General features: G+C 41.6%; 1 protein-coding gene across 1 annotated transcript; it reads right to left on the minus strand.

The window, feature by feature from the left end:
• Positions 1–1,111: 1,111 nt before the first annotated feature.
• fbxo9 (F-box protein 9) lies at positions 1,112–18,949 on the minus strand. The gene is made up of 12 exons (XM_022248830.2): positions 18,766–18,949; positions 15,132–15,384; positions 13,847–14,124; positions 12,630–12,687; positions 11,841–11,958; positions 10,906–11,029; positions 10,564–10,727; positions 9,201–9,400; positions 8,166–8,284; positions 7,470–7,586; positions 6,924–7,003; positions 1,112–6,062 (listed from the first exon to the last, which is right to left on the minus strand). The coding sequence occupies exons 1-12, from the start codon at positions 18,766–18,768 to the stop codon at positions 5,954–5,956; spliced, it is 1,623 nt and encodes a 540-aa protein (XP_022104522.2). The 5' UTR covers positions 18,769–18,949; the 3' UTR covers positions 1,112–5,953.
• Positions 18,950–20,883: the final 1,934 nt, after the last annotated feature.

A 20,883-nucleotide genomic window follows, 5' to 3' on the forward strand; every position in this document is an offset into this window, starting at 1 on the left:
GCTGGATCCATTATTTGTGCAGAGAAATTTCTAAGGATCTACTTTATGAGCTTGTTGAAAACAGTGATTACTTAATAATTAATGTATTTATGACATGTTTAATAAGGTTAAGTAACACCTACGGAATCAGGTAGGGACTGAAAACCCAATCCACATGTAGACCGAGCCGGGTTTCGAACCCGGGCTGCAGAGGTGAAAGGCGAGGAAGGAACCATTACCCCACCTGACTCGGCTTAAAAGACAGTCACGAGAGCTCATTGAGAAAACTGACTTCCAACGCTGAAAGAGTTGGAAAGTATCCCTTAGCCTTGAGACTACTTATATCTCCACAGACCAAGCAAGAAATTATATTCAAAAGATACAGCCAAAATGGTCTTTTTATGAGCTGCAGAAGTCCCACAAGAAGAATGTGGTTTCAAGCACCATTTTTGAACCAGTTTTCAACCACAGCTACTGCGGCGTATAGCCATCAATGGCATTACAGCTTCAATAGAATGGCCACTTTAGATCTGTAAATGAGTCTCCATATATTCTTTCATAAATTATCAGGAATCAGAAACTCTGAAGGGATTGGTGTTCTACGGTGTGATACATTCATCTTTACAGAATTGCTCTCGACCAGATTTGGGGCATTCCTCAGATGAAGTGGAGTTGCCATGACGATGCGAGTGAAAGTGTTCCACGGCAGTCCAGCAAAAAGGAGATTAATCTAGCAATTCGGGGATTAATGTATCCAATTTCATCTGCTCATCACGCTGGAAAGAAGCTGCAGTTGCTTTCAGTGCCAGCGAGTACTGAATCGAGGATCCTTAGACCTTGTGGTACCTCCGTTCTGGAGTCTGCAGGGTTCCTAACCTTGACTTTCACACTATTTACAACTTCTGCCCAACTTGGAGTTGGGTAGATGAGGAACATCTGCATGTATACGTTATAATCATCCTATGGGCCCAATGATAAAAGGCCTTTGATTTGGAACCTGGCCTGGGGGCAAGGTCAGACCACTGTAGTCATCAGTTCCAATATAATTTGGGCAGACAATTTGGACTATACATGTATTTAAGGACATGTTTTCGGGAGATATCACCTACAAATGAGCCATTTCAGTCTGTAATTTCATAAAAATAATCACATTTTATTCAATATTCTAACAGTGCATCTGTACATCATTTTTTTCAAAGAAAATTCTCACGTGACACCACAAAATGAACAATGCACAAAATAACTGGCGATGGAGATATTTTGATGACATACATACGTATGAACCGTGCAAGGATAATATGACATCATATCGCAAAGTTTTTGAACGAGGAACAAAGAAACTGAACTCCTTTAGTGACCAAGAAAAAAGACAATTGCAACTGGTAACACCCAAAATGGCAAGTCATGATAGCCCATCTATGCAGTCATAATGTCACTGTTTAACACAAATCTAACAACATTTACGAGTAAACATGCTTAATCACTAACATGGAACTACCAAGCTACAATTTTCTTTGCAATTTAAAAAATAGAACAGTTTCTTTTCAAAGGCATTGACAAGTCTTTTCTCTCACCCTCTCATCAATCCTACAAACACGAGTAATTCTGGGCCGGACAGGTTATCAGCCCCCCCTTCGTCTAGAAATATATGATTTCCACCGGGTACATGTCTGCATTGGAGGGGTGTAACAGTACGAGAATCATCTAACACTGATGGGATGAGCTCCACTGTGGGTAGTCTGAACAAGGCCACTGGAAACAGTGTCTGTATCCTGAGCAGTGATGTAAGGGGGGGAGGGGGGTGTGGCATGTGCCCCCCTCCCTGAACTGTGCACAGCCTATGTGCAAGCTGCGGTTCATTGGCAAAAAAAGTGTGTACCCTTGGTGCAGCCTCCCTCCCCCTTGTAGAAGTTTCTACTTACACCACAGTACGCCTCAGTCCATCAGCTGTGCATGTTTACCATCTTTGCCATGCATTAAAAAACACTGGGGTGTGAAACGTGGGCAGTGCAAAAACTGCAGAGGGCTACGTGGAGAGGGGAGGCCGAGTAACATCTGGCCGAGATGGCATCACCTGTGTAGAGCAGCCTTTTAACTATCATATTATCACCTGCCTCGGTCGTAAACCACATCCGTAACAGTGGCTCATTTTTCTCGCACAGCAACTCTGCTGTTTTGCAGATGGCTGCCAGCACCTTAGAAAGGGTTGGCCAACTATATCTACATAAAGAAGGTACATATTTATCATTTCCTTATTTCTTCCGTCCATGATCACTGTAACTACTATTAGAGTAAGCTGCATCATTAACAGCATTAGTTTCCTCCACAAATGTGACGTAGCACATCACAATCTGGCACATTTGAACAAGCAGTCCATATTGAGTTATCTTAACATTAATTTGTCTCGTGCCAAGGAAAAGGATGTTGGCAGCACAGGCACGCAAACGTTACTTTTTGATATAATCAGTTAGGCCCCCATAATTAAATCAATAATTACACAAGTTTGAATATTAGATTAGAATATTAGATCCAACCAAAAATAATGAAAAAAAACCATCTTTCCGTCCTCTTCATTCTGTTAATGACGTGATCAGGATGACGTCGCTCCTTAAGTCAACATGTACACCAAATGAAAGGTATTTCAATGCTCAAGTTCCCCAAAATGTAAATTTGACCGTTTGAATCATTTTTTCACCCTTGCAACCTTCTTCCAGGCACCCAAAGAATTATTAAAACATGGACCTTACCATTTCCAATGCTGCCATTTTATGAAATGTTTTTCAAGCGGTTATTGTATTGTGAGATCAGACTGCTTGAGGTGGGCAAAATGAGAAATGGGCATTTAAGGTATGGGAAAGTAAGGTTACTGAGAAATCGTCACTCATGAAAACCTTGCAGAACATTTTAAACATCAGTACTCAGTAAAATATTCTTTAAAAAATCTCAGAAGTAATGAAAATCACTCCCACATCAGGTTTCAACTGTTCCTAAGTTCATAGCTCTGCCCACAGCTGCTATCAAGCTGTTGTTTGTTTTGACAAACCACACCAGAAACCTACAAACTTGTCAGGTTTCAAATCCAGCCACCACACAGATATGCAAATTACAGTTACATGTTAGAAACCTTCCTTAACCCTTTTCTTTGGATAATTAAACATGTTCTTGAAAGAAATATCAGAAGTTTCAGCACGTTTGAAGAAGCTATGGGTCCACAAATCAAACAGGCTGAATTTAACACAACTTAATGAATAAACAAAATTCTTGGGGGTAGAGGGATCAATGGTATACTGCCCTCCAACATTTGAGGGTTTTTTTTTCTCAAAATCAGAACGATACAACTGTTAGTTTTTGTCAAGTATTTGAGTTGGCCTCCACAGCATTAAGGGGGCAATTTCTTTTGTTAGGAAAAGTTAGGACCAAAATTTTAATTGTGGGAAAGCGATTTGTCCCAATGACATTTTTGGCCATTACACCATCTGTATTTCCAGCAATGGGACAAACACATTAAATAGTACGCATAAATTACATGTACGTTTCAACTTTCATAAATGAGAATATCTCACTGGTCGCACTTCCAACTTGAGCCAAATGACGGAGTTAGGAGATCTGTGCCAATTCGTCAATCTTAACTTTTAAAAATCAATAATAAAACTTATACATCAGTAACAAAGCATGACGTTTGAATCACTGAACAGGTCTAGGAATTGTCAACACACACTCGTTTTATCTATTACTGGATGTTCTCTTCTTGGAGCAGAAAAAAGTTAAACTTCTTCCAATTTGGGGTAAAGTCAGCTCAAACGCAGAGGGAAAAACCTGATGCTGCAATCCTTTCTTTCTAGATATTTGTCCATTGTCTGGACTGGTGCATTGCTGGAAGGTCACTCTGCTACTGGGAGATACAAAGTCTGCAGAATGTGGACTGCCATTTCTACGCATTTAAAGGAAAATTCTGCTTGAATTGCATTTGCTCGAAAATAAAACCTGCATGTGATATGATGCAGTGTCATAAAACAATGGCACAACAGCATTATGCACACTGGCAATACTAGGGCCACTAAAAACAAAGCCACTTGGACACTGTAATTTGATTGATACAGAATGGTCACATGAGCCATGTTCACTCAACAAAAACCACTGTTTACCTCATGTACACCGAGTATCGCATATCATGTATCTACTCTTTGTATCTACACACATCAAGAGTTGCATACAAATTGCATTATATACAATGCTAGCAGTATGTGCATGTATATGTGGGGCATGTGCATAGGGTGTGCAAGTCCTGAAAAAAAGCACTGGAAATTCTCAATCTCAACTCTAAAGAGAAAGCTCACAGAAACTGAAAGACTGAACTGCTGTTATCAAATGGAAGTGATTCACAATATGTGCCCCCCCCCAACTTATCCCCAAAATGCCAATACTTGACTGGCACTCTACACAAATGCATAAAACTAAGCAATGCTTCACCGGCTAGACAGCTTAGAGACAGTGGAATCTAACAAGTGAGATCCATCAGAATTGACAAATAACAGAAATGTTGGAGCGATCTAGGCATGCCCTGTTGGATCATTCCATACCAATTCAAATATCCTCTTGTATGACCAAATTAAGTTTTGCCTGGACAAAATTACTAAAAAAACCTTGACATACCAAACAACGGAAAATAAAGTTTCAGCTCCATAAGTTGAACACTTTTCATGATAGAGCCCCTGAAAGTGTGGAGGCTTTGCCACTTTTTGCCAACCACAAATTGCTCGTTTTTGTAGCATCTCTAAAGGCCTTCATTGTTTCCGAATCATAAACAATAATAAGCAAACCATTTAGGACATTGAGCTGAAACTGTCTTTTCCTTTGTTCTGGTATTGAAAGATATGTACAAGATTTTTTTCAGGCAAATGTAAGTTAGGTTACACGGGAGGTCCCCTGATTTTGTACGATTTAGCACAAAATGACACTTTTGTAACAAGAACGGGATTAGCAAGATTTGGTTGTGAAAAGATGCATAAAGTGTGATGATTTTGAGCCACATGTGATATCCATCGAGTTGCACTGTGTCAACCTTTCAATGTAATAAGCATCACAACCGATTTGATTGGTCACAATCGTTACCTCTTGACATTACTGACACCATATCACATGCTGATTACAGTGACATGGACCATGTTTCTTCTAACCCTTTGAGGACGCCTTACCATCCAGGGCCTTGGCTCAAACGATATGTATGCCTAGCCGTCAAGGTACTGTGTAAATTAAATCAACTCTTTCTATACATTTGGGTAACTGTATATTGCTGTTCAAGATGGACACCTTCCATTATCTCTTGGCACTGCCTACTGACTTCAATACCAAAATCTATTTTCAAATCTGAATGATTCATCTAAAATTAAGTAACACAAGATTTTTTTGAGCTCTTAGTTTTAAGGATAGATTGTGAAAAATAGCAGTTTGGGACTCGGTTTGAGATACACATGTACATGTATGATGTTCTTACTACTGTAAACAGATTTTCCCACAAAAAATCTCCAGTAATATAGCCAGAAAGATGGAATGACCATTTTACCCAATCGCCGATTTTACCAATTAAGCTTCAGGAGTTGAGTTTTCTGGGCAACCTTACCGTTTGTCTTTATTCAGTTATTTTAGCTTGTAAATTAGGTTTCATTTCAAAATGTACATGATTGAAAAACAAAATCTGCATACAGAATAGCACAATACTGCTTTCTAAAAAATACTTCACAGTAAACCCAACCTTGATCAACTGGTACGAAAGTGAGGTTGCTATGGTATCAACAATTACCATCAAGGATCCAAGCCAGCTTAAGGGTTAGATTAATCAGATGCAGGGATGTGGGTCTTTCTTACTTGAGTAGGCTTCCCCGTGGTCCTGTTGCTAAGGTACTGACCGATCTCCTATCAAGCATTGTCTAATCAACAGGGTGGCACAAAGGCTTGGTGGCTGGTCTCGGTGTCTTCACAGGGGACTCTCTGAGGTCTTGGTATAGCTCTTGACTCGAGAGAAGATCAACGGCTTGAACTTCTTGTCCACTTCAAAGTCAGTGACGGTGGTGCGACCGGTGGGCCTGTTGAAAGACAAGCAAATGTGCATGAAACAGGATTCCAAACACCTGCCCTCGGACTGCCATTCCAGTGGCCAACCAAGAAAAAAGGGTTATATCCATATCCAATCAAAATGGTTATTTTCTGGTTCCATATAAAGATCCTCTGGAAGTATGTCACTTTACACTAATCCGAGAAGACATCATTAATGCTGAAGCACACGCTGGAGCGCACATTCTTTGCACTGACGCACGTGTGCATTTTGGCAAATTTGAGCACCCTCTTAGTGAAGAGGCATGCCTCACACATGTCACCTGTCCATCAGCGTGGTGTCAGTGCAGTAAAGGCTCCTAAATCTGCCAGGGAGCGATTGTGTAACAACACAGTATGCAAGCATGACATGGTTTGAGGGTAGATTTCCCCATAGGAACTAGCTACCAACTGCCAATACCTTGCAGAGCTAAAATTTACCATCAACTTGAAATTAACCAGTTCTATTTGTTACCACACCTCAGACATATTCTGTTGCCATGGAAATTTCAGGAGCATGGGAACGGTAGCGTGTAAGTGTGCTGCCATCTGTTCATGTGCAGTGTACATGTTGCATGGCTCCGACGATACTCACGTAAGTATCCTTCACTCTGCAACAGTCTCAGTGAACTCTTCCTGGAGAACAGTTCAACATGCTAGCACGCTTGATTGTACATGGATCCTGACATGCAAGCTTGGTATGAAGCAAAATCATCAACTGGCACGTAACTACATCAAATGGACCAGTGAGAGTTGGGCTCTCAATCGTGAATATGTATGAGGTATGGTAATCTCATTTTTTCCCTTGCTTGGCAACCTCCTTCCCAGAAGCCAATTACTCTCTTTCCCTTTACCTGTGGTGAGTATGACAGCTGTAAGACCGCCAGTCCAACTTAAAGTTGGGACGGTGGCCGCAGGACAGAATGATGAACTCCTGCAAGAAAAATGTGTGGAATTTCCAACTTGAGATATAACACAATTGCAACAACCCTACACATTCAATTACAGCACAAGTGCCACATGCAGACACACCACTTTGCAACATTACTGCTATCTGTTATGTCATTGCAGGTTTCAAGCAAAACTATGCCCTCAACAGTTGAAAATTTAAACTTGATAAAAAAAAGTCCTAATAGATGCACTTCTATGGTGTGTAAAAGTTCAAGAAGATAGCCAACTACTGTCCGATCTGCCAAGGCAACATTACTGAACAACAGTACAGTGGGCAATCAATTGAGTGCCTCTCACAGAAAGCCTAAGTGAAGCAAGGTGCCCTCACTTAACTCCAACTGGGCAGGCACAATGTCGCCTTCTACAGTTCATGCACAGGGCCAATACCACTGATGCATTTTGGGCCAGGAAGGGTGAAGAAATCTTGTTCCAAATCGAATTCCACTCACCACATAGAAAATGTGTTCCGTGTCCAATTTGGTATTCATGTGGCGCTTGTACCGGATGTAGCGCCTCAGATTGTTGTCGTACACCTTGTTGTTCTCTCGGCGCAGCACACCAGTGATCTGGGTACCAATGAAAGTGGTCAAGCTGGACTTGTGAGATCACTCACGTGAGTGGCACACATTGCCTGGTTCTAGTGGATAAGTCAAGAATATTGCTCTACCCAACCATGATACTCAAGGCCAATGACCTACATGAATCTCCCCACGGAGGAAGCGAGAGATGGGGTTTGATGGTAGGGGGTGATTTCTTCACGTGCATGATGTGATTTCTTCAAGCCTTACTTGGACAAAAAAGTCTGCACTTCATACGGTGACATGACAATGCTGAACATGCATGAATTGATTAGAGCAGCAAGCAACCCATAATGTCTTCCCTGTCCAGACTTACAATATGTTTTCACCTCTCTAATATCACAAACTTCAAATTGTTCAAATCAGCATAATTTCCTCAGCAAAAGTCCAGTTTCAACGGCCGAACTGTCACTGTGCAACAGGGAAACATTTACAAAGCGTCCCGTCAAACTGCAGCCAAGTGTCCAACAATATATGTCACTAGCGAAACTCAAGTCTAAAAAATGAGCTGGAGAGTTGAGCAAAATGAATTCCATAAAAGGGTCATCCTGGGATTTGTGCACTTACCAAGTCCCCGTCCAGCCGATAGTGCCCCACAACAACACTCTGCAGCGTTGTAGTCTGGCTCCGGAGCTTACCAACTATCAGCTTGGGTTCATCTGGGGCACTATACATCAGCATAACACCTAAGACAAGAAAGACACATCATTAAATGTAACCCAGTGTTCCATGGAAATCCAACACGAAGCAGTCCCTACACCTATGGAAATCCATCTCCTATGGAAACCTATCCTCCATAAAAACGTATACCCCCACGGAAACCCATCTTCCATGGACACACCCATCCTATGAAAAACCTTCCCCATCAAACTCTTTCCTCATGGAAACATACAAGCCTGTCTCCCCCGCTAGCCCTACCTCAAGGCAATCTCTCCCTCTCAGAAATCCCTGAGGAAACCCCCTTACCCCACTCGACACTCGCCTAGACATTGCGTGCGCCTCAATTCCAGAGACAGTGCTCGGTCAGTTACTAGTCTTGAAAATTTTTGACTGGTTATTGCGCCCTCTGGAGGTTGCTGTGGCTCATTTTAAAATGTTGTTTTTTGAAACAGTTAAAACCCTGGAAGATTTCTTTTCCTAGTTGTATACATCAGCTCAAAATTAGACGGCATCTATGAAAACTAAAACGAACCTTCAATTTTGGGGGGATTTTTGAAGTGCTATTGAAAGCTGAATTAAAACAGTTAAAATCCTGGAAGAATATCTTTTCTAGTTTCACGTGTATTATAAAACACATAGGGACTGGCCAAATTCGGTCACTGGTACACGTTTATGCCCCCAAGGGACTGTGAGAAACCAGAAAAGGGCCCGGCCTCTTGAAGTAAGAGCCTCTTTTGGTCGCTCACAGTCCCTTGGAGACACAGATGTGCACTTGTGACCTCATTGCCAGTCCATATGTGTATAATAGTACATCTTTATGTGCTCTTTGAGAAGAAAGCACATGAAATTTTTTGAACATGAGTTGGAGCACAAGCACCTATGGTTCGTCTTCAGTTTATTTCAGTTCAAGTAACCTATCAAGAACAATATCCCAGTACCAACCATCAGGGAAGAACCTGACATATCTGTAGTATTCCACCATGTGCCAGGGCCTGTACAATCCGTCATCGTCTGCCTCCCCCTTCCGGAAATAGGTGTTGCGGCTGATGTAGAGGCCATTAAAGTTTGGGTGTGGCCGTTCCAGAAACATCTGCCGCCAGGAGATGTACTCCTTTGTCAGGCAAAGATTGGCACCAAACATACTGTATGACCAAGACAACCAACGGTCCAAACAGTGAACTTGTTGTATCTTTTTTTTTAATAGTGGAATACAGGTAAACTAACATGCAGTTGCTTGGCAATGTGCTTTTTGTCACTGATGGTCAGATCATTCCAAGATGGCATCCAATTTTGAGGGGCGCCCTCTTTTGGAACAAACCATGCTTTAACGAGCCCTTTTGCAGCCTTCTTTTGAAAATAATTTAGCCTCTAATTAAAGCCTGTTGAAGTTTTGATATTTTGCCATTTGGAATGAAATGTATGATGGTGTACACTTTTAATTCATCAGTCACAAGTACTGCCATATTTGGACAGGCCATTACATCAATGCAACATTCTGGCATGTGGTTCTAGCCATGTGTTTCGGTCTGGCAGCAAAACGAGCCCCATCTTTACCCAAAATATTACGCCTGTGCCAACTGTTTACATCTTCATATAACTTAACACGAGCAAGGTCAGTCGCTCAACTTGTTTACCTGGCATAAGCCTGGGTAAAACAGCAGAAGTTTCGTCAACTTTAAACATTGCATATCTCGAGTTGACACTGATGAATTCCTTATTGCATCAGCTGAAGTGAGATGTACATGTGTAACGTATAGATGATGCCTGTGCCATCCATGTTTTTTGCACGGTCAATTAAATTTTTGTGAGCGGAATATTTCAGTTGGTGTTTTTGCTCAACAGACTCCACTGCTTGAGAAAAGCAAGCCATGCCATGAAAACACCACAATCCTTTGCAGTCTGCTAGAAGAGGCTTTTTAATGAGCCAGTTTGGTATTCCAACAGCACATGCTCAGTACAAGGCTATTTAGGAACAGCTACGCACGTGCACGAGATAGTCTGTCCCATCGGTGATCTCATTTTGAACCAGGAAGTATAGTGCAAACGAATAGACTACAAGCGCGTGTTGGCTAATGAACTGGTTCTCCCACTAATGCCTTTTACACACACTACAGTACATGTGACGCACAGGTATAATGCAAATTAAAACAAAATTACTCAACACATGGCCTGAAGGCCCATTTTGTGGGATTCGGTCACGAGTCAGAGTGCAAAGTAATGCTGGTCTATTTTACCCAAACGAGATTTGGGATTTTCGTTTGGCCAAGAAAATGCCCAAGGATTACACAGGTGTGGAGGGTTTTACCTGAGGCATGCCCGGTGCCAAAGAGCGGGGTCACGGGCGCAGACGTAGAACCCACGACACACAAAGGACAACAGCTCTAGGGAACGGAGGTCCAGGTCGCTGGACACCACCCAGCGGAAGATGTATAAGAGAAGCTCCACTGGTAATGCTGAGATGTGTGTGCTCTAAAACAAATAGACAACATTCAGCATTTATGTGCTGTCCAAAGTCACAACATCAGGGTGTTAGCCTGCACTTGAAAATGAGATGTCCATACTGGCCATTGCTTTGACTTTACAAGAGTCATTTTGCTACAGCCTAACTTCTCACTGATGAAAACCAATTTTGGATCTTTATTTTTACCGCCTGCTGGAACTCGGGTTCACAGTGGGACTTTATGTCATTGGTAGTGAGTGCATTCAGCTCCGATTCCAACTCCTCCATGCCATCACGATCTGCATCATCCTCGTTTCCGTCATCATCAAAGCTGCAGAATTGACAGAGAAAAAAGCAGTTCAAAATATACTGAACACGAACAACTGACATAATTAGGATTTGGCCCTGGGGTGCCCAGAATATTAACCCTAACCCTCCTCAATCCTTCACCTGTTGGAGGATTGAGGAGTGTTAGGGTTAAGCTATTTATACAGGCATGCAATAACTGAATGTGATGATGAAAAATGGTATGCAACATGATGTTTTACAACACAAAAAAGTTGAAATTGCTCAGTATGGCAATTACTGACGCTTCACATTATTTTTGTAGCACCCTAGACTAGGAATCAAAGGTATGACAAGGAAGAGCTCAGCCATGCCAGTCTGTCTGTGATGTCATACCTAACTAGACTGCTGATTGGCCAGAATGATAATCTCAGCATTAATATGTCTTGGGGGGGCCTAAATACAGCAGCTCTTTGCCTTGTGGCTTGGATTGTCCCCTCTCAGCAGCAACAGTGCCTCGGGAAACTCATGTGTCGTAGTTTTTATCATGCAGAACGTCCTCCATTGCTCGCTATGTAAAATGGACCTTAATGTGCTTATTTTGTTTACCAATAGAGCTATGCAGCCAAACAGTGTGTGTTAGAACATTCCTAATCCATATGCATGCTCTACGGCCAGGGCCTAATTTCATAAAGCTGCCTAAATCCTGCTTTGCAATCTGCGAACCAGTCACAAATAGTGTAGACTGCATGACGGTCAGGCTGACAGTATCCTGTGCTTGCTGATGCACTCGAAACTGTGAATGGGCTCCACTACAGCACTGCACTGCAAAAGACAGAGAGACTGGCTCTACTCACCCTTCCTGAATGTCATTCTCAGTATCGTCTTCCTTCTTGACTTGGTTGATGGTGTAGTCGGTGATCTTAGACTCCACGTCTGGCACCAGCTGAATAGCATGGCGATACTTGCAGATCGCTGGATTGAAACAGGAAATGACACAGGAACCCATACTTGGTATCAGTCAGCTACTGCCAAACTATCTAACACAATGTTCCTTAACGCAATGTTCCTCAACACAATGCACCGTGGTGCAAAGTGTTTCTAAATCTCATTTCCATTGCCAGGGTCCGGCTTTCTGAAGAAGTGATGGGTTTTCAGTACATTCAGAGAAAAGTTTGTGGAGCAATACACGCATGAACCAATGCACACACACTGTACTCCATTCAACTACGCTACTGTGAACTTAAGTCACACGTACATGTACTTACACCATGCACACAATGCACTTTTTCTTGCACATAATCCATTTGCAAGCAAAATTTGTCGTTGTAGTTTTTTTTTTTTGAGCTACTGAATTTTCTAATACAAGTCATCTAAACAAGGCCTTTGGATGGCCTCTCAGGATGACAGAAGAGGAACGAATGGCAGGTTCCATGTGAGAGATGATTGTTCACATTGAGCACTTGGGGTAATACAAAGTTTCAAACAAAATGTTGGCAGGAATTACACTTGTCCTCCTTTTTTTGGCATTAAATTGTCGGCAAGAGCCCCTCGGATAAATGTTCAGAGATGAGTCGGCGTCAGAAAAATTGCATTAAGTGGGCCCAACATAATCGCACGGTTTGAAAAAAAAATTCAGCACGTACCTTCTGTGAGATTTCCTTTTCTCTCGGCATTGACGCCTTGGATGAACAGCTCCTTGGCCTGAGATAAAATGAATGAAGAGATGCCGAGATCGTGGGGCAGGTTTTGGTTTGGAATAGCCTTTTTGAAAAACTGTGCCCGTGGCAGAAAATTCGCTAAGATGTTGGAGGGACAATATCGGGATCACTAGAAATGGTACACATACAGGGGTATATCCATCTTGGGACACGTTGCTTGTTAAACTTTTGTTGTGAAATTACATGATATGTATTGGTTACTGACTATTAGTTAATGATTATTGGTCATCTCTCATATTACCTGATTGCGCACGCTGCGATGGGCAGTGCGTTCATGCTACCTTTGCACCATCAAGACCTGCATAGACAGCGCACTATACATCACTGCCGCGTGAGCCAGAATCTCACAAACATGTAAACAGCGAGAACATACTTGGTAGCACTAGCGCCCTCATGTGATCGAGCACGTAAAGTTGTTTTTACCATGCTACACGCTGTATTTGTTCTTATGTTTTTACCTTTAAATGTTATGGTCAAATGTTTTGTTCTTTTGTTTTTAGTTAAAAACAACCCAACAGGTATAAATAGCAGCTCTAGATTACAGATAGTTAGCTCTTGTTTTGACTTTGAACCAATCGGACCTGTCCAGAATAAGCCAGTTACAAAGTATGTAAATCCATGTGATCGTTCCCTTCATAATTTGTGCTCTCGTCTTCCGACGGACGAACCCACCACACTATCATTATGTGTGTTTATTTTATCTAACACTTGACAAGCAAAGGTGCATTTCACATCAAGATGTTTGTGTATACTACTAAGGTTTCTTGGAGTAACTCTCTAAAACGATAATATAGCAAACTGGTTTGTGTGCGAGTCTCATACATGTACATGTTCCTATTGGTCCAGATGTAAGATATTCGCAAAGAAACATGTTGGTGATGCATTCCCCCCCCAAAAAAGACCCAACATTACCAACAGCTAAGTTTGGACAAATTACGCATGAAGGAAATAGGAAACGTAAGTATTTTCAGTCATATACATGCAAATTCTACATCCGTCTGAATGCTAAACTGGGTATATCAAAATAAGGAATGCAGTAAGCACTCTCTAATGTATACGGACATAACAAATGTAACTGTCCTGAAGACTCATATTGCGAGATCCGATCAAACTTCTTAAAGCAAAAAGTCATCTGTCAGTACCTTCGTTTCAATGGTCTCTTCTCTGTTGAGTTGCCTGGTTGTATCAACTTCATTTTTCTCCGTGGTTCTCTTTGTGGCAACGTTGGCAATTGACAGCTGCTGCTCCGGTTGCTGTAGCTGCTGCTGCCCACTACTTCTAACGCTAGCAGTGGCAGGAACCTTCCCCTGCTTATCACTGGTGTCAAGCTTGGCGTTAACGACCACAAAAGGGACTGGGTTGCTGGTGGAGGGAACGCTGCCTATTGACCAGTTGGGGCGGATGCCCTTGTCCATCAGAGCTGTAAATTCAGCAATAAGAGTTCAACAGGTTTTGAGCTGTTACTGAAACTTGTAACTGTTTTCAATGGTTTAACTTCAATATCAGTTTTAAAGGGCAAAATAGAGAGTAGCAGGTGTCCTTTCAAGTTTAATTCAGATGTCAGTTTTGGTAACAGTTCTTTTTGTTTGTTGGTAACGATTAAAATTATGTCAATAATGGCACAATCGAAATTACACTTTTGCGTGGAACTGCAACATTTTCGCAATCCGGAACTGGGAAAATGACTGTATTATGAGTAGACATCCCACCGGTGGAGTTGTCTCTCTGTCAAAGTCGAGTTGTCCTAATGGACGACTTTGCAAACGGTTGAGTTGTCTCAACGGTCTAGTTGTCTCAACGGTCAAGTTGTCCGGAGTTGAGTTGGCAAATGATCGAGTTGTCCACAACATCTGTCTAGTCTTCTGCTTGTTTGTTACACCCCAAGTATAGCATTGTCCCAACTATATTTGGGAAAGTTGGGCCGTCTCGATTACATGTATACGTAGATGCATACTTTGAATGACTTGTCCAAGTCGGCAACATGACCGCGCCGAATCTAAGTTTTGTTGGTGTCATGAGTGAAAAGGCAAATCAGCATACTTTTCATGTATTCAATGTGCAGCAAAAGACTGAAAAAGATTCAGAAATTCTGTATTAAAATTTGCTGACAATAGTTGGGATAGCCCAATTGTGGCACTACAGATGGGACCATCCCTACTGTAGCTGGGACCAATGTTGAAGTTGGGATGACGCATTCCATGGCTATATTGATTACATCAATTGGCACAGGGTTTCCACAGATGTCTAGAAAACCAAATTTCCAAGTTTTCCAGGACTTTCTAGGACAACTTTTTAAACAGGATTTCTAGAACTATGGGATCCATGTCCTCAGTCGGGGATTAAAAGGCCCAAATACTGAGGCATCATCACGGCCAGGCCAGGCCAGCATCCTTGACAAGTACTGGCCTTTCATGTACATGTCTATACCTCCTGGCAGATGGTTCGCAGTTGAGGTAGCATCAGCGGGGCTGGCCGGTTCCCGTACCCGGTTGCCTGCTGAAGTCCTGTCCTGCTTGCCTACAGAGCCGGCGCTGGCCAGCAGTTCTTCTCTCCACTGCTGGCGGAAGCTGGTCAGCTCCTCCTGCAGGTCCCTCGTCTCATCTGGAGGATCTTCCTCTTCTTCTTTCTCTTCCTTCTCATCTTGAAATCTCTCCCGTCGGATAAAGTGCTCTTGGTTAGCCTAATTTTTTTTTTCAAAATGGATGGGAAAGAAAAAATGGCCAAACGAGATGATGAGACAGCTGCAATGGACGACAAAGCTTTTCTAATGAATGTTTTTTTTCTGAACATCTGTATAAAGTCCAGACAAAGACAACGACAGATGGGCAGGTTGTGAACAACGGCAAAATAGAGTAAAAAATTAGAGTTTGCACACAACAGTGTGCACATGTGATCTATGTGTCTGTATACAAGAACAGGTCTGGCTAAGGACCAATGCTGAAGGCAATCAACTTGGTACAAATCTTTCAGTCAGTGACCATCGTTGTCTCAGTACAGACACCCAAAATGGCCTGGAAGCAACATGCACAAGTACCACATTTACAAGACTATAAAATACCTGGATTGCTTTGAGAAAAATTATCCTTTAAAAAAATCTTCTATACTTATAAATGCGGGATTGAAAGGTGGGCGACGATGGATTTTAACGGTTAGTTTTTCGGATGTTTGTTTTGCGATCAAGTCACTTTACTCATTAGCTATACGATGATGATGTGGCGCTTGCAAATCGCAGAGGTTATTCTAAATACTCTTGCCAGCATGTTTTTTCTTTCCTATTTTTTGTAAGCAGGGTTCAGCTTGTAGTTGAGGTGGGTATCATGACTCTGGAAACAAATGGTATTGGTAGCACCTAGGCCCTGTGAAACCATAAACAAAAACATGCTTTTTGTGTTGACAGTGGTGACTGATACATGTTGGTTAATTAATTGGATTGGTTAATTTGTATATTTTGATACAATGTGATTAGCAATTGATGATTCAAAGATTAGGGTTTGAAGTACCTCCGCACATGGTTGAGTTATGTTGAAGCAGTTTTCTTTCTTCAGCATCAGACTGGTTTGCAATAAAGTACAGGATCTCTTGGCCCTCCATGCCTTCATTTCAGTGTTTTGGGGTCAATGTCTGGTTTTTTTTAACCTTTATTATTTTCAGTATCAAAAAGGGTCATTTTTGCTCTCTTTAATTATTAAGGGAGTGTAACTTTGTTAATATTTGCCCCCCAAAATGCGTAACACACCACTTTAAAGCTCTTTTTAAAGCCCTTTCCAATGCACTGGCTACTATTAGGGACAGAAACGTAGGAATTTTTAAAATATGTTTTTGCATTTTATTGTAAGTCAGTCTTACCAGTCATGTTATTCTGAGTTGGTTGGCACCAAAATGAACAAAATTGGTTTCAACATGAAAATAATATGTATAATTTCTCCAATTTTGATATAAAAGAAACAAAACAGAAGGCTGGGCTTACATGGAGGAAATTAACCTTAGTCCCCACAAAATCAATTTGTAAAGTATGGAGTTCATAAGTACATGTAGCTGAACAGTTGCTCAAAATAATCCCCAACTACACTTTATTTCTGTTTAAATGTACAATTTTTTAGTTAGAATTGAGAGCAACAAAGTCAGAGGAGCCACAAAATATAGCAATACTTGTTATTTCTCTTTAAAAAAAGTAAAAATACAGCACTTAGTGATAACCATAAACTCATGACACCATAGACAAAATCACCAAAGGTAGTTTGTGCCCTTGTATGGTGGCACATGTGAGGCTACTGCGAGCAACCACTGTATTGACCAGCCACCACGCACTCACGCCCGGCGATGGCCATTTGGAAAATCATAGTGCACTTTATCGCTCAGGGGTCAAATGCGCTCACACTCACAATCTAAACCTCAATCTTTCTAATGTGTTTCTGACCCAAATTTTTCAAAAATAATTGCTACTTTCCTGTAGATGTACCGGAAAGCCCCTAAAATGCCACTTGAAATAATGCCTATTTTTAGCAGATCAAAACTCCTAGAAAACTTTACATTTTTTCGCGGAACTTTCAATGAGGAATTTAGGCAACTCAAACCCTATCCAAAAACTATGAAAATAATGTGGTCCCTGGGGATAGTAATCAATTTTACTGCATCGTGTCTCCTGGGAGTCAGGCGACCACATTTTTGTACATCAAAACGATCCATGTGCACAACACGTGCGCAGTAGCCCGTTTCAGTCCCAACTTTACCCCAAAATTTCCCTCAAAAACCAAAAGCCCTGTTGTCTTTTTTTCTGATATGAAAGAGGATATCACCAACAACTTGCTTTGATAAGGTGTTTCAAAAAAGTAGAATTTGTTCCCTTATTATAGGAACAGGATGCTAAAGGTAATGAACGCTATTTCATTTACATTATTCTTGGCCTACATGAAATGAAATTTTGAACTTAAAGTTCAAAAATTCATTTCACATAGGCCTTGGCCTACCTAGTTTTGGAGGTGAAATCTGGGACCTAAGCTACCAATGGTACCATGCTCCTGAGCTAAGGATTTGAGTTATAAGTCAATTCAGTATTTCGGTCGTGCATGGACCAACTGGCCTTGACCCTTTTTTTGATAACTAAACCATTCCGTTCCATGGCAATGCACATGTTTGCACCTAGTTGTTTTTTGACTTGCCATTCGTGGCAAGGTTCCCCTGCCTATTCAACTGTGAGGTAGCCCACCTCACTGATTTGAGTAACCATCTCAGGCTTTTCTGTTGAATTTTACTACCTCACACTTAAATGTAAACAAGACAAAAAAGAAGGAAAAAGCAAAAGAACGTAGTTATTTTGCAACAGATCAGCTGTATATTGTTCAGCTTACTCGGGTGGGACTCGAACCCACGACCTCCTGCTTACAAGTGCAGATGTCTTAACCACTCGACCACCGAACTTGCCGGGGTCAGCTGGCCGGTCCGAGTCAAATGAAGCAGCGGGTACCGCAAACTATTTTCAAGATGTATTTTTGCATTGGGGAGATGTTAATTATATATAACGGGTTTTGCCCTTACTCAACGTATATTAATAAGGTCGTTGAACATTACGTCACTTGACCCCTCATCGTCTCAACGGTTGTTCCATGTCAAGACATATGTAATACACGGACTGAGCGATAAGACACTAAAACTTTGGCAGCAGTTTAGATGTCTTGACATGGAAGAGCTGTCAAAACGATGAGGGATCAAGTGACGTAATGTTCAATGACCTTATTTTAAAGATGGCGACTGTGAGAGCGAGCCCGTTAGATTGAATGGATAAAGGCAAAAGGACTGGGAAATACCTGAATAACGTTAGTGAAATCATTCAATAAATGGTTTTTAGAAAGTGGAAAGGACAAGAATCATGTTCTTGTGCAAAAGAAATTGCGCCCACGATGATAAGTGAGTGCGCCGAAACGTTCAATACGCCGACACGAAATTGCGTATACAGATGTGTGGCTAAGGAGGGATCGGGAGTGAGAGTCCGTGCCACACTAGTGGGGCTAGTTCTGATGTTGCGGGCTACTGGCGCGCAGGGAAAAACTGAAAACACACGAACCATTTTTGAGTCGCGGTCTCCCTGACCACTTCAAGCCTTACAATCTCTGTCAGAAAAGCGAGCAATGCAGTTGGAAAACTTCAGAAACCTTGAAAATGCAGCCATATTTCTCGTTCTCTTTTACCAAGGCCCTGGGCTCCAGATAACACCACTTCTTCTATTGACCCTTGCATGTAATGTAGTCTGGTAACCAGCCTTTCGGGGAATAATCAAGGCATGCAAACTGACCGAATACCCTTCTATTTGCACGTTGGAGATGTTAGAGGGCGCTATCTGAAATAGCGAAGAACACAAGCGCAGGGGGCTGGGCTAGGAGGCCTGGGAGCCGGAGAGCGGCGGCCTTCGGATATATCCCCAACACTCACACACGAATCCAGGGGGTGGGGCTGGGTTGGATTGTAGGTTGGATTGTATTGTCTATGAAATGAATGGATAATTTTTGACACTGTAGTTGGATAGGTGGAACTAAGTAATTATTTGAATTTTATTCATTTGACAAGAGATCACTTGAAATACCAATTGCGGAAACTGAAATGAGCATGGTATATTTTATGGCCCTTCCATTTTGCATTTTTAGCAGTGAATTTGATACAGAAAATTGTCAGGTGTAAAGCTGTATGAAATGAGTGAGTGGTCTCTTGAAGAAAAATGGTAATTAGAGGCAGTATTTTGCAAATAAATCAGTGCCTCATCCCCAGAAAAGAATACCATAGCTTGTATACATCTTGAACTCACAGTTTGGACAAGTGAATTTCCACACCAGCCTGCCTGGGAATGTAGCGAGACAGTGCAGGCTTGCAAGAGACTGTAAAGATATTAAACTGACATGCAATCTTGCTATTGATGCCCAACTGCAAAATCTTCATCTGATCTCTAAGGAGAGCAGATCCAAAAGTGGATGCAGATTAGAGCTGGGAGAAAAGAGCCAGATTCAAAACCTCTGGGAAATCACGCACTTTGCAGGATTAATTTCAATATTTAAAAAAAAAAACTAGGTCAGGAGGACGCTTGGAAATAAATCCAATATTTGAAGGGGGAATCCGGGAATCCAGGGGAAAACTGGCGATTGCATTGTGATTAGAGAAAAATACCGGTAACCGTGTCACTACCAGTGTTGTAACCAATTCCCATAATATGTCTCGTTAGTTTTCCAAAGTCAAGTCACTGACAAGTCACTTTCTCTAGCATTTCTGATGTTATAACGGACATGGTCTTTTTCTGACATCCTGAGGTGACCCATGACTTTACAAGACTGACCCCATCTGCCTTGTTTTTGTTTTGTTTTGTTTTCATCACAATGTGCTCATAATTATGAAAACATCAGTATATGTTTGAAACGGGTTTGCTTCGCACAAAGAAAGGTCACACATTTCTCCTTTTATTTGTCAACAAAGTTAGGTAATGCCAACAAGTCAAATGTGTCCAACTCAAATACCATGTCGTTTTCTCCCAAATCACGTTTTTTGCTTAGGGCAAGTCTCAAGTCAAAAACATTAATTGCGACTCAATCAAAGTGAAGTCAACAACATTGGCAACTTCACATAAATTATCTGTTTTTATGGTGAGCCTGAGCTGTCAACTAAACATATGTTTTATATTGAATGGTAAATAATATATTACCCTGAAATATTGTTCAGCACGGGAAAGTCTTCACATGCAATACAAATCATCCAATCATTTCAAACAGCTTAAGTCACATGCAAGGGTCCACACTGCACAGTTCTTTAAGTGACTCAGTCTCGAGGGGGAAGGGAGACAGGAAAATCTCCTGAAACCTTCCAGCTGTTGGAAATTTGAAAAGTTTTGGGGGGGTGATGAAACTGGACACCATCCGGTAGCTAGGTCATGTAGGTTGCATATAAATGTATCGGTACTGGGTACTTTTAAGTATGCACTTCAAATCTATTTCTGGCAGTTTGTGTTGCTACATGTACCTATGAACTTATTCCACTTTGCTCCTTTTTGAACAACTTGCATGACTTTCTTTTGTTCAGAGCAGAAATCACAGTGGGAGATCTTATGAATCTTCCACTACTGGTGACCAAATGGTGGGAAATATTCTCCTACAGGATTTAGGTCCCCAGTGAAATGGTTTTCAAACTACTTAGGGTATAATTC

The sequence above is a fragment of the Acanthaster planci genome, linkage group LG02, assembly GCF_054643075.1.
Source record: "Acanthaster planci isolate LZ-2023a linkage group LG02, COTS_SCS, whole genome shotgun sequence".
NCBI lineage: Eukaryota > Metazoa > Echinodermata > Asteroidea > Valvatida > Acanthasteridae > Acanthaster > Acanthaster planci.